The 14,180-nt window shown below is 48.1% G+C and overlaps 2 protein-coding genes across 2 annotated transcripts; both read right to left on the reverse strand.

Moving 5' to 3' along the window:
• Positions 1-8,340: 8,340 nt before the first annotated feature.
• On the reverse strand, positions 8,341-11,629 carry J7337_001280 (uncharacterized protein; the record flags this gene model as incomplete). Its single annotated transcript, XM_044819023.1, has 2 exons — positions 8,341-11,565; positions 11,621-11,629. The coding sequence occupies 2 exons, from the start codon at positions 11,627-11,629 to the stop codon at positions 8,341-8,343; spliced, it is 3,234 nt and encodes a 1,077-aa protein (XP_044686725.1).
• Positions 11,630-12,234: 605 nt separating this feature from the next.
• On the reverse strand, positions 12,235-13,254 carry J7337_001281 (uncharacterized protein; the record flags this gene model as incomplete). The annotated part of the gene is made up of 1 exon (XM_044819024.1): positions 12,235-13,254. The coding sequence occupies one exon, from the start codon at positions 13,252-13,254 to the stop codon at positions 12,235-12,237; it is 1,020 nt and encodes a 339-aa protein (XP_044686726.1).
• Positions 13,255-14,180: the final 926 nt, after the last annotated feature.

Consider the following 14,180-nt stretch of genomic DNA (forward strand, 5'->3'; position numbering starts at 1 on the left):
AGAGGTTGATTAGTGTTGAGCGAATACAACAGAATATCTAAACACCAGCGCGTCTAACCCAAGGCGCAAATAGAAGATTCAGATTGTCGGATATGAGGAAAGGAGACTGGGGACCCTGTCATAGAAGGCCTTGTTGAGAGGACTGATTTGGGCAGACGAAGATGTCCAGTGCTGTAGCGACGAAGGAGACTCAATCGTGGCCCATTGTCAGTGAAAGGCTCGAAAGCAGGCGCGAAATCCGACACCAAGAGATTGACGCGGGGTTGGTGCTACACTTGGAGCGGCAACAAGGCGGGAGAGACGAGCGGCGGTGGCAAATAGTCAGTGATCAGAAAACCTGTCTCCGAAAATTCGAGTATCAATCTGCAAAGACCACGAGAGTGTCAACGACGATGTGGTGAACAGGCAGGCGAAAAGTGGTTGATCGCGAATAACGTCGTCGGGCACACGGTGTGCAAGTCGAATGAGGAGGACGGGGAGAGTTTGCGAAATGCAGTCGGAAGGCGGGGGAGCACAGCGGCGCGCTGCAAAAAGTGATGATATTGACAAAGAAATGCAAGCAGAGGGAAAGCTTGGCAGGAGGGAGTATGTCGCGTGTCGCGGAGCAGCGTTGCAATGTGCCGTGTTGTGTTGCGAACCGTTTGCTGCTTGTCGTGGCTGCTACTCCTGTTGGATTTTGCGATGCAATGCGCCGAGTGTTCAGGTTGTGTCGAGATGCGGTTACCACACGAGACCAGGTTCTAAGTGGTGCTGGGGAGAGTCGCGGGCGGTATGGACCTCCAACTGATACTGCCGTTCCTCTGCGGGTACTAGGGCGGCGCGGGAGCTTTCAATGGGGAAAGCTGGTGGACGGCGCAGCAGGGGAGGGGGTCCTAGATGTAAGCGCACCGTCGCGAATTGTTTGACTTGAGAGAGGGAGGTTGATCTCGAGTCGATACAATGCTTTATGATGAAGAGATAGATGGGAAGGGGGACCAGGACAGACAGGCCCAATGAAGAGAGTAGAATGGGTGGAGCGAGCAGAGAGTTGTGGAGAGTCCCAAGGTGGAGAGAGCCTCAGAACGAGAGGGACCTGGACAAGACCGCAGAGATCCGAATGGAACACTGAGAGGTGTGATGTGATCTTCTGATCAGGGGACTCAGACCAGGCGTAGTAGACTGGACTGTCTTGAGAGAGGGGTCGGCGAGGTAGGAGACTCTGTCCCTAGTTCATTTGCCAGACAAACCTGGAGAACGATGCGTTAGCGAAAGCCCTAGAGCAAGGTACCGATACATTTGGCGAGGTGACGAGCCAGCCCAGAGCTTGCTTGCGGAAAGCTTGGGAATTTTGGTGGCTCGAGCACCGCGACGAGAGCTCTGCTGTACGGAGTGCTTTGAGGAGCGCAAGCATGCCATGGTAAAAGGAAGCGCCTTGACCTACCTGAACAAATGAAAAAGGTGAGTGCCTGAGAAAGAAATATTGGACCAAAGCACGCAGCTCTGTGAGTCGATTTGAGGTGCGCCTCAGACTCTATGTGTTGGAAACAAGGTAAGGTAGGCTAAGTGAGGTACCTAGCTGTGTTGATGGAGGTCTCAGAAAGCAGCGGGGACCCGACGTTGATCTGGGGAGAGCTACTAGCTCGGGTCGGTAGCTGGGCGATTTAGTTTTTGTCGCCTCGGCAGCCCGGTAGGGTAGAGGAGTCGACGCTAGATAACTTGACCCGTAGAGCATGCGATGACCACGATGCTCTGCTCTGCAGGCTAGGCTAGAGACGAGAGACAAAGGGATGTAATTTGACGAGGGGGTCGGAGTGTTGATATGCTTTTCCCTTGTGGCAGAAGAGGGGGGCTTGATTAGAAAGATGGTGTCGGCCAAGTGATGTTGAATGGTGATACAGTAACGTGGTGGTGATGGTGCTATGGATGTGAAAGCTGGGGGTGATGGAGCCTAAGGCAATACTGGAAAAAAGCGGGTACTTCTAATTCCAGAATGAATGCGGAGGCCAGTGAAAAGAGAGACTCGAAAACTACTGGTAGGGCAGCTAGGGGACGGAGGCAAAGAAAACCTAGGACCTCTATCCCATGTGACTAAAATACTTGGATAGATACGTTGTATCTTGTCATACCTTTAGACTAATCTATTTTGGCATCTTGGTATAACGTCGGAAGTTTTTATTGCCTGAGGACCGGCCAGGTCTTGTGCTTTGGCTTTTGGCTTAGGATTGCGTAGGTACCTAGGTAGGCTTGCGTTTAGGCCGGGGTAATGGGGGCGTTAGGGCACTGGCGGGTTGGCACGAACATGCAGATCATCCAATCAATGTTTTTGTGTTACCTTGACTCTGCTGTCACGGTGGGCTAATCCTACCTACCTTCATCATCTACAGTATGGAGTATCGTGAGGATTCGCCTCCGTCATAAGGTTGAGAGGGGAAAATAGGTCAGGCCTAGACTTTGGAGTACTGTGCAGAATATGTGGCAGCTGGTCACGGCGCGCCCTCCATCAAACCTTACCTTAGTAGCTATCATCTCCTCCACCAAGACCGGACAATAATTGGACCCTGAGGAAAAAAAAGGAAATCAGATGTTATTCTGTCCGGCATATTATCTCGAAAGAAGCAAGTATAGAAGACCCCTGTTTGTAAGAGACAAGGTCCGAAGTACCCAGGTAGACATCCATTGAGTAATTCGATAGGCCAGAAATGCTCCTGAACGTCTGTGAGCTTTAACCGTTGAAGTAGGCCAGCGTCAGACCATTGGATTGGGCCCAGGCCAACTCACGGCAATCGTCGATGAAGTGCTGCTTATTTTCCGTATGTAGGTGACTTTGGGGCCGGCAAGCTCGTGATGCAGAGTGTCAATGGGGGCTGGGAATTGCAGAGAGACTTGGGTCTGTTGCATGCATCAACCGGATGCGCATAAGAAGCGCCTCTGACGTGATGTTACTGAATAGCCCGCACTCACACCAGAGCTGGAGTCTAAAGCGTAAGAATGAGACTCCGTTTGGTGGGTCACTCATCACGATACCTGACTTCATATTCGACCTGCAGACAGACTCAAAAGAATCTCAATGGAAAAGATGGATGGCTGGTGGTGTGCATTGTCCCTGTACTTACAGGGCTTGGGTCCAAGTTAGACGCAGTTACAGTGAAAGCGGATTGGCCGCTCCACACTCGGAATCGATATGCTAACGCGGATGAAGCTTCATCGGCCCCACCGATGTATCCCCGACCAACCGAGGACTGATATATCAGAACATCCATGGATCACATCAGGTGAATCATAGCAGGATAGGGATGAACAAATAAAACAGGAACAGGGTCGCAGTGATTTCTTTCATGATACGACAGCTGCAATATTTGTAGTATACGGAAGGAGAACACCTACCTTTGTACCTAGACGACTCTATATCATAACAGCCCGTTCAACAACATCCATGGCTAGGTACCTAGGCATGTAATTGACGGAAACCCCGCTCAACAGGCCCAATGATGATGCCCTCGGCAGTGGAGGATTTCTTTGTTGAATTTCTTCCACTGACAAGCTGCAGCGTCATCGTGTGTCGTGGCTCAACCGATCCAACCCCTCGTGACCTTGCTTACTAGGACTAGGATAGACCCGTTTGCAACACGATCCAAGGGACTCGTGGATCAAGATCGACTCCGCTTAACTTAGCCTTTGACTCCGCTTTTTAGCTCTGTAGTAATTCAAGCTTTCTTACTTGCTGCTGCTCACGTCACTTTCCGACCCTCAAGAACTGTTCTTACTTTGCTGTGATGATCTCCAGAGCTTGTGAGACCTAAGATTCGAAGATAGAGTCCACGCACTGAGTAGCACGTAGAGCTAGAACTATAGTGAACTGGTGCGTCTTTCTTCACCGTTGAATATCTCCGAGTATGACCTAACCGTAATTGACCGTAGGTCAACTCACGAGTAAATCTTGAGATGATGTCTTTTATCCTCCTACATGTTTTACCCTAGAAGCAAAGAAGTTGAGGCCAGTTTATGAAACCATATGCAAGAGACGAGATAACCAATTAACTAACTCTTATTCGACACTGAGCAGATATATCATGCAGCCCGTTTCCGCTGAGTGTCGATCCTCGCGAGCAACAATCTCAATTCTCATTCGTCTTTATGTTCCGAATTTGCGCCAGGCTCATTGTGTATTCCATGTATGCTGATCACGAAGTTTTCAATTAAAATGCCTTGAAGCACATCATAGTTATTAATAGCATTACAGTAGTCCTCACAGGTGAATGATTAAAAGTGAGATCACCGTGTAAGAAGATTGTCTAATCATGAAATACTTAAGAGCTTCAGGCATAGTAGGAAATATGCCATTTAGAGATGTCTCACCCCACTCCACTATAAGTCATACTCGATGTTGCTGCGATACCGAGGGCCGATATCGGTCCATTCGTGGTAGGATGTTAGCAGCAACTTTCCTAACGTTGTCGACCTTGTAGAAGTTCGCACAGATGAACCATTCCGCTCAAATGGGATATGATGCGCGTATCTGCTGAGTCGTTAACAGGGCTTTGTCGGTGGTGCAGCGTCTCGAACTCCTTTCGCTTCGACTATCCCAGCATCTCAATCAGGGCACAATATATTTGGCCAGGACCGTGGTTAGTATTATCTAATTCTCGCTCAAGTACGCATCTTTTTGAGAATTAAGGTCTTTTTCGAAGGGGGTATCAAGTTAATTGGCAAAATTATGAAAGGAATTTCTTTATTTGGTCAGTCTTCGTCCAAGTGACGATAGCTTCAAAATCATCCCGACGAAAGGAATCGACCCGGTTCTTCCTCACTGCATCGTGCTACCTTGAACCAAATTAATTGGGTCATTCGTACTTCACCAACGACTCGACTGTGCACAATAGTGAATAGTGACCAAAGCGTCGGTGAGTGATTGAACTTTGTAAGTCGGGGATTCCGTTTGCGGAAATAGTCGAGATCCACCTATACGAGCCCTGAAGTGTTGGGCCGGAACACAAAGTAAAGTTTTGTAAACATTAAGGATAACTTGTGTGATATTTCACGGCTTCCAAACCAATGCATATTCGCGATGCTACTCTGGTATAACAAATCATATGACATTCGTTTCAGATCCTGCCTGATATATGACAATTGTAGTTGATGTTTCTCGTGATTCTTCCAAGCCAGCCCATTTAAATCATTTCTCCATCAGTTGTAAAACATTCTCCTTAGGACACTGGGTTGAGTTCTCCTGTATATCATCAAGCCCACGATGGCAGCCACGTGCTTAAGCATCAATGTATCTCTGTAAGAAAGAATCGAGAAATGAATGTGGACTCTGATAGACTGAACGTGTTGGTTCTGACAGAACTTTGGGTATGAAATCTGTGGAGTGTAGGAATAAGAGCCGGATTCTCTCTTGTAGCCTGTGTCGAGGTCGTTCAGATAAGGACTGTGTATGCTAGTATGCAGTGATGTGTTCGTAACGTCGTTAAGTTCGAGTGAGTGTGTGAGTTGAGGGGATAAAGTCCTATTCTCCAACCGAGATGACTACATCGCCCTTGCATTTGCCGTATGAGCAGCATTCGGATGCATCCATGTCGCCTTTAAGGATAGCATCGACTTTAGACTAGAACCAACTGTTAGTATAGATGATGTCTTTACAGAAAATGGTCACTTACTTGAGGGCAAGGCCCATTTGGGGAGATAGAAGAGGTTGGGACAGGTGATGCCATAACCAGGGTAGCAGAGGTAGCCAGAACGAGCGTGTACCACTTCATGATGAGTATATAAGGAAAGGTTGGTAAACGAGGGAAACTACTAGAGTTGAGTAAAACGAACGTGTTGGGTGAAAGAGTGACTGAGGAAGCGAGTGACAATAGTTTGAATAGAAAGAGAGAGTGTGTGTGAGTGGAGGAGCAAGTGGAGGGAGGAGAGGAAGCTTGTCTGGTTTATATGGCCTCAAGGTCACTGCGCAAACTCAACGTTTGACCATAGATTCAAGGGCGATTCGTTGAAAGCAGGAAATCACTCACTGACATTGGAGTCACTGCCAAGATTGCCTTGGGTCGCAAAAGAAACTGCATGCGGCACTAACATCCATTTCTCAGGAGAGTTTGCAAGGCAGCGTTGAACTCTTTTTGACGCAAACGTCGAAAATGTCCTTTCATTCCAACCAAAGTCCTGTCGGATTTGGTGCGCACCTCATGCGCTAATGCAGGTACACTACAGGCGACTTACAAGGGGACAGGGGCCCACATGCGTCATATTCTGGGGGTCACAATCGCTAATGAAACCTCGTAATCCAACTTTTTACATTGCATTTATCTGCCGATATTGAATGGTCTGGTAAAGATCAGCCATGACAGTTGTGAAATTGCACCAATCAGTACCGGATCTCTCATACCATACAGAAATACTGCTGAGATTCGGTTACAGGCCAGAATATACTCCCTAAGTAGATTCTAAGAATGGTCGAGACTTATTGCCAAGAGAGAGAGACATGAAGAAAAAGAAACAGGGCTGGACTTGGGAGCAAGAAAACTTGAGCATCGTAGGGAGGGTGTCAAAACTAAAGAGTCTAAAATCCACTGCATTTATTCTCAATTCGTCCAAGACTTTTTTGTCCCGTGTGATGATGGTCTCAAGTGATCTTACCTCCCTCAACCAGGATGACATGTGGAACGAGAAACCCTGATAATAAGACAAAACAAGGGAAGCAATAAGCGGCATTCTTAGCGTTGCTAGAGCATTGTCATCTCAGCCCTACGCTTTTCCAATTGCAGTACTTTGAGTTTAGAAACGGTTTCAGTAGAGTCATTGCGTTAATGATTCGGAAAAAGCCAGCATCTGCCGGCTGCGACCGTTGAACAATCTCACGTCACGCAAGGGACTGCGTGGCAATCGAGAAATGCCTTGGCACTTCTCAGCCGCTTCCGAAAGTCCGGGTTCAGACAATGTCTCGATAGCGCTCTGTTGAGAGACAACAAGAACATGAATCAGGATAAGAACTAAGCAAGATCCAGTGACGTACGGAGTAGGGAACGCTAAAGTGGAAAGGCAACACTGGTAAATTTGCTATCAATGGGCATTCCTAAGGGCGGCGATACTCTTTCAGCACCTGATGATGCCCATTCACAACGCTCCTTGGTGCTGAGCCATTTTGGAAAATCTCAAGATGAACTACAATTCTGAAGGTGCTACTATTTGAACCAGCCCCCATTTGTTATTTGGCCCTGCTTTCCTCATACCTGGGTATTTCCTTTTAAACGGTGGAAAGGCATAGTTCAACATCATCAAGCGTGGATTGCTCCTATGCCTTAGAGAGCATGGAAAACTTCTGACCCTGAACAATAATGCTTGAAATAGTTAAGGAGATTCAAAATCTACCAAACTTGGTACGAGTTGTCCCTCCATAGTATCTTCCTCAGATACTCACTATTGGCCCATCTCATTAGGCAAAGCCGTGCCAAGAAGAGTGACTTGAGAATGAAGTGAAAAGGGTACCTTCTGGCTTTGCATTATTAAAGTGAGGTGTTTAAGGTTTACTAAGGAATCTATTAACCGGCCATTGGTTAGATTTAGTTGATTAGACTGGCTATTAGCTGATCAAAGATCTACAGGGTCTTTCCTAAAAGTGAGAAGCTATCGCGAGATTATAGATAAGAGGGAAAAGGTTAGAGTACTGCTCAGTTGACCAGGTAGCTGATTGACCTGGCTAATTGACTGAAGGACTGACTGACTGACCTCGCTGGAGCTCGATTAGCCGCTAATTAGAAGGTCTTTCTGGAGCTGTAGGTGACGGATTGGGTTGCTCTTTGCTTGAGAAGGTACCCGGTAGGGTCCCTGAAGGTAAGCCGGCTATAGGCCCCCCCGGAGGGTAGTAATGAAATTCCTTTTATGAAGATTTATGAAGATTGAAGAAAATCTCCTCTATATGAAGAAGTTCCCCTCTTTTGGCACTGAAGATAGCTTTAAGAAAAAGAGGCATAGTAAGAAGACTGTGGGGTTAAGGTAGGCGGAGGCATTTGCCTCGCCTAGGACGACAGCCTGTCAGCATCAAGGTCTTGTAGTTTTGTGTTGTTCAGCTAAAGACCTACCTAGAAGCTGCTCTGGATCTATGCGAATCCTCGGACAAGTTGAAATGGTGCCACGTACCTTATCATACCCAGTGAATTTTAATCTTTTCCATAAAAAGCAACCTTTCTCTAATGTGTCAGTACAAACAGCATGTAGTAGATCAAGAGGATTTTGCATTTATTCTAGGCCCCTTAACAGTCCGACTATGTGTCTTGCTACCTTGTGGTCAAACTAACAAACTTTTGGTCCTTAATAACTTAGATGTTCTATGTAAATCTGATCCCAAAACGCCAACAAATCCAATAACTACCACGACCAAACCTCAGCACCCACTCCCCCAAGCACAACACTGACCTTCTCACCATCACTCTCCCCTATAACAGCAATATCACCAGGGTCAGCAACACCACTATACGAGTCGGCCACTAGTTTCACATTGTTCACTTGAACTCTCCAGACTTTGACCCTCTGGTCGTTGCTGACAGTAATGCCGAAGGTCTCTCCCCCACGTTGCACGAGCACCAGACCGTTGATTGCTGCTGCATGGGCCTTGCGTACGATTCCACGGCTTGAAGTTGTGTATCTACGTTTGTCCAACTCGTCTGACATAGGTACAAGTGTTGTCACACCAAGACCGTTGTCATCGCCTCCTGTGAGAACTAAAAACCCTTCGGGCGTTGGCTGGAGATCCAGGCATTTGATACTGCTTTGGTGCACGGAAGCCACCTGAACGAGAGCATGGCTAGCCACTTCCCCTCCGAAACTCACTTCCCAGGTTGTCAGGTGTCCATCCGTAGCAGCAGTAAGTGCCGAAAGGCCGTTCTCGTCCACCCCGAGATGGCGAATCTGTGTAAGACAAGCTCCCGTGTACGACATGCGAGCCAGGAGGTGGAATCCTTCTCCTGGTGTATAACAGTATGTTTTCAATGTTGAGTTTGACAGAACCATCGTGATAATGATGCTTCCATTGCCAACCTTGCATGCGTCGAAATCCATGATGCGAAGATCTGCCGCAGGACTCTTATCTTCTAGGATTGCTTCGCACAAGATTCCGAGGCCTTTGTACTGTGAGTCCAGCCTTCGGACAGACCATACGAAGAATTCTTCGAAACCGGCACTGCTGAGAAGGTAGTCATCTCCCACCCAGTGAATCTTTTGTAGTCCTGATATGTGAAGCTTTGTGGAGGCAACACATCGAAGTCCACCACTATTCTTCGTTCCACATTGTTCATCCTCATACTCCCAGATACGGACAGTTGTGTCCTCAGCGCCGGTTGCAATATACCGACCACTGGCGCTCAACCCCCGAATCTCTCTTCCGTGTGTTCCATATCTCAGAGGGCGGTGTATCGGGTTGTGTTGCGAGAAGATGTAAAGCTTCGTTGCTCTGGTATAACCAAATCGCACACGGTTGTGGTTGATGGAATCATGAGCAATGGTAAATGTCCGGTGCGCGCCTCCACAATCAACTGATGCAATTTCTTCCCGGCGTGTTTCGTTCCATACGATAAAGTTCTTACTCTTAAAGCCGTACAAGATCAATTCGGGAGATTCATCTTGAGTAAACCATCCACCTTCTATATCGGCACCAGAAGGAGCAGCGACCTCATGCTGGAGGTGCAATCGTACTTCCTCGCCGAGATCTTGAATCTCGTATATTCTGTATTTTGTATCTCTGCTCGTTGCCAGGAAGTACAGGGGAGCTTCCTGTCCATCGGTTGTCGGAAGAGGTACCAGACCAGTAATTGCATCGCGTGTGTTGAATCTGAAGTCAAGGATAGGGCGGAACTCGTTTCCTGTCTGCCTCAACAGTGCAAGAAAGCCATGGCGCGATCCTATGGCAATCAAATCCTTCCTGAAACGAGCAGCAGATATAGCAACGAATCTCTTGTCGATGCCGCGAATATCTGCCGTTGCTACAACAGCTCCTGTGCACCAATCGATTGAAAAGTACTGGGAGTCTGAGGTTCCATGAATATGGACAATGAGTTCCGTGAGACCTCCTACGGAACTAGACAGTATCGATATGTTGAAGATCTTGCCCGGCACAGAGCCAAGAACCTTCACCCCTTGAGATTCAGAGAAGTAGTACAGCTTGCCGCTTGTCGTACCAAGAATAGCGGCACCGTCACCTATCGTCTGGAGAGTATAGCAAGTCTGAAATTCGACGTTGAGCTCATCTTCCAGTTCAATCTCTCTCCACTCCAAAGACGGTCGGAACGTGCCCAAGAGGAGACGTCCCCAATTTGTTGTAACGAGCATACGATCATCAGAAATGAAATCATAGCGGCTGAATATCTCTTTTCCACGAACAGATTTCAAGGTTCGAAGGTTAGACAGAGATGCAGCGATCTCATCGAACCCAAGCCCAAGCAGTTCGTGGGTTGATACTGACGTAGCAATGGCCAATGAGGCAGGTTGTGTGATGAGGGAAATCTTGCTGTCAGCGCCTCCAGTTGCAATGAGGGTTTGGTCTCCCCTGTTGACTACAGCGTGCGCCCATAGATGCTTGCCGTCATGAACAGCGTATGTCTCGATGTGCTTCAACGAACCAGAAACTTTCTCAGGCGAGATATTGAGGTTCAGCTGCCACCTCTGTGACGTCGAGTCTTCTCCAAAAGAGTACAAAGACAATGGGCTTTCTGGTAGTGTTTCGCCTTCCGTGAGTTGGGCGAACTTGATACCCCAGATTCTTGACAAATGCCCCATGACGGTAGCCACAGGTCGTAGTTCTTCCGCCCTAGGCCCATCGTCTAAACCAGCCTTTGATCCGAATCCCGTCTCTCGTGGTGCAGCGAAGTCGTGCTTTTCGTGGGACCCATCTCGTCCGGTGATGTTCCAGATTCTCACAGTCCGATCATCACTGCAGCTTGCAATGAGCCTCAATTTGGTTCCATTTTGACAAGGGAGTTCTTCTGAGATATCAACACCAAAAATGGATCCTTCGTGCCCGTTCAAAATGGCTAGAAGTTCCGAGCGACTCTCTGAAACATAACATCGCCATACAAGAATCTCGCCAAAGATTGTGCCTCCAGCCATAAGAACAGTGTCTTGGTCTAACCACTTGAGTCTCGCAGCGTAGAGAATTGGCCGTGAAGGCGAAACAATAGATCCGACTACCGGTGCATCGTCTCCATTCAGATGTAAGTGGACGACTTCGTTATGAGCCGTTGCGAGAACCGCAGAAGCGCCATTGTACGGTGACGGTGCAACATCGTAGATCCAATCAGGAGCGGCTGCCTTCTTTACAACCACTTGATTATCCGTCGTGTTTGAAATGAATCCCTCAATGTTCCACACCACTGCAATCTGTGCAGCACCCCAGGCCAACACTCGCCCATTACTCAACAGACGTATTCCATGAATAGGCTGTGCAGAGAAGACACGAACGCTGCCTATACGCAACGCATGGCCGGTTTGAAGATCGTAGAGCGTCAAGTGAGTATCCTCGCCAGCGAGAAGATATTCCGCATCATGGAAGAAGGCGAGTGAAGTGATAGGACCCTGGAAGAACTCCCGAGTGAGGGTTGACTGGCATGTGTGAGCTCATGATAGCGGGGGAGGGGCATTTATGATCATAACTCACATCTGCCATTATTGATAGCGGAAGATTAAAATTGAGAAAGGTTAAAATCTGATGCTCATTTACTTATTTCATGACAAGGAAAATATTTATCTGCCATAAGAGCTCTTGCGTCGAGTCAGGTGTAGAGTTGAATTTGTATTATATGAATGAGGTTTTGTGTGGATTCTCAGTCAGCCATGAGAGAAAATTTTTGGACCTGGCTCTACATACCACCAAGGCCCATCCTGATGAAGCATCACTAAACTTTTCACTTGAACCATCACAACAAATCGGATAAAAAGTAAATGAATTGTATATATTTTTATGCTTTGAGGGCGAATGATTATGGTAGCTATATATGTTCATTCGTTGCCCAATTGTCTTAAACAGAAAACACTTAGGTATCATGCCATCCGGCATCCTCCCGTTGCCAATATCCACCAACTTCCTTTGCAAAGCCGTAACATAACCAAAACTCTTTCATGACGGCGTGAGTGCGATAGCAAACATTATCCTGTCATTCGATCCCGGATACCAAAATCAAACCCGAACGCCATTAATGCAATCATCATCAGATGTCAAGGTCAAAGGTCAATAGACCTAAGGAATCATGTCATTGAGTTACTCGCAGCGGTTTAAGCACGATGAGAATAAGGCTCATAGGCGAGGTCAGAACGGGCAGTACCGCTGGGGTAGCGAGGAGCACCGTACTGAGACTGGGACTGGTTGTGGTTGTAGTAGCCGGTCTGCATCTCGTGATCGTCACCAAGAGGAGCGTAAGAGCCGTGCTTGTTGGTGGCACCACCAAGGAGCTTCTCGCCATCGGATCGGCGGTTCTTCTTGTCGCGACTTCGGCTCTCAGGCTTGCAGCAGCAGATGGTGAACATCCAGAAGAGACCGGCAGCGATGGCGAAGGCGGCTGCGATAGAGACACAGGCAAAGAATCGGCCGTTGATATCACCCTTGACACCATAGAACTTGGCTGTGCCTTCGACAGCACCGACGACTGTACCAGCAAAGACACCGGAGAGTACAACAGCGGCGATAACGAGAGTGGAGGCAATACCAGCAACGATCCATGTCAAGCATGAGAAGATGCGAGAGCAGTTAGAGAAGATGCCAAGAATAATCTCAGCAGCGAGAGCGATGAAAGCGGCAATGTAGACAACTTGCGTCCACTTGGTGACAGTCTTGAAGGCCTTGAGAGCATCCTGAATCTCATCAGGAAGTTCAATCTGGACATTCTTGTCGGCACCAATGAGATAAGACGTGTTCAACTTCTTGTTGGCCCAGTCAAACCCGGGCTTCTCGCACTTTCGCTTGCCATCTGAGTCGGTCTTACAGAAACCCCAGAGGTTGATGTCGTAGTACTTGTCGAGACCGAGCAGCTCAGCGGTAATGTTGTCCTTGACCGTGTCGGCACGCTCCTCAATAACAGGCACATCGCGGGTGTCCAGCTTTAAGTTCTTGAGGTCGAGGTTGTCGATAATGTTGCCGACATCGGCAGGGCTGATGCTGAGGTTCTTGACATCGATTCGGAAGATGTAGAGAGACTTATCGGCGACACCAGCGAGAGCACCGACTAGTAAGAAGATGATGGAGCCGACTGTGAGCACGAACGGCAATAACACGCAGAAGAATCGGCCGACGCCCATTGTTGCTGTGTGTGGTGTAGGTAGTTTTTGGAGGTTGTTTTTAGGTATGCGGCGGATTCGGAGATCGAATCGGAATATGACGTAGAGTTAGCAGAACGAGTGCTGTGCTGTTACAAGCGAATGACTCTATTCGAGTGAGTAGAACGAAACGCGACAGATAGGAAATGACGCGAACGTAAAAAAGGGAAAGATGAGATGAGGCGAGATAATAGAGGAGGGAAGATTATCACCAGAGGGAAGAAGAGGATGGTTTTATAAAAGCTGAACACAGCCCAGGACATAGGTAAGTTCCAGGTTGGGCTGGGCGTGAGCACTAACTGTTGTGCTACAGCACAGTTACGCACTAACAAACAGATGAGGGGGTTGGATGTTGGTTGACGTGGAGTGGCGCAGCGAGCCCCTGCACCCCGGACAGGTAAGATCCCGCGCTTAGTTCACACTGTGACTCTAGTAGTATATCGGATGGTACTGTACAGTGCGTAGGTATCACGTTCTGCCTCGTCCGCCTGGAGGCGTTGCGCTTACGACTCCCCCCAGTTACCCAAGCCCAAAAGCCCAAGCCTGGTTGTTACAGCTTGAGGTCAGGTTCCCACTAAAGAGGTCACAGTGGAGAGATAGGGCGCTCAGCCACTCATCCACGCTTTCACTCTTTCTGATGAAGCTGAGCTCGTTCGCTTTTCGCTTGTCCAACCTTGAATAGGCGCAGCTCACGTTAATTTGCTCTTTCAGGCTGTGCTAGTTGAAGCAGCTGAAGAAATTAACGTGAACTTGGCTTGTGGCTACAGTGAGGTTATCTGCACTCTTCAGCCAGTTGTAGGAGGAACTGCTACGATCAACATGACGATCATGTCATTGGCCCGGCAGCTACATGATCTTGGTGGCTGGAAGAAGCTTGAGCGGTGACAATTGATACACTGATGAAAGTC

The sequence above is a fragment of the Fusarium musae genome, chromosome 1 (assembly GCF_019915245.1).
Source record: "Fusarium musae strain F31 chromosome 1, whole genome shotgun sequence".
NCBI classification, from domain to species: domain Eukaryota; kingdom Fungi; phylum Ascomycota; class Sordariomycetes; order Hypocreales; family Nectriaceae; genus Fusarium; species Fusarium musae.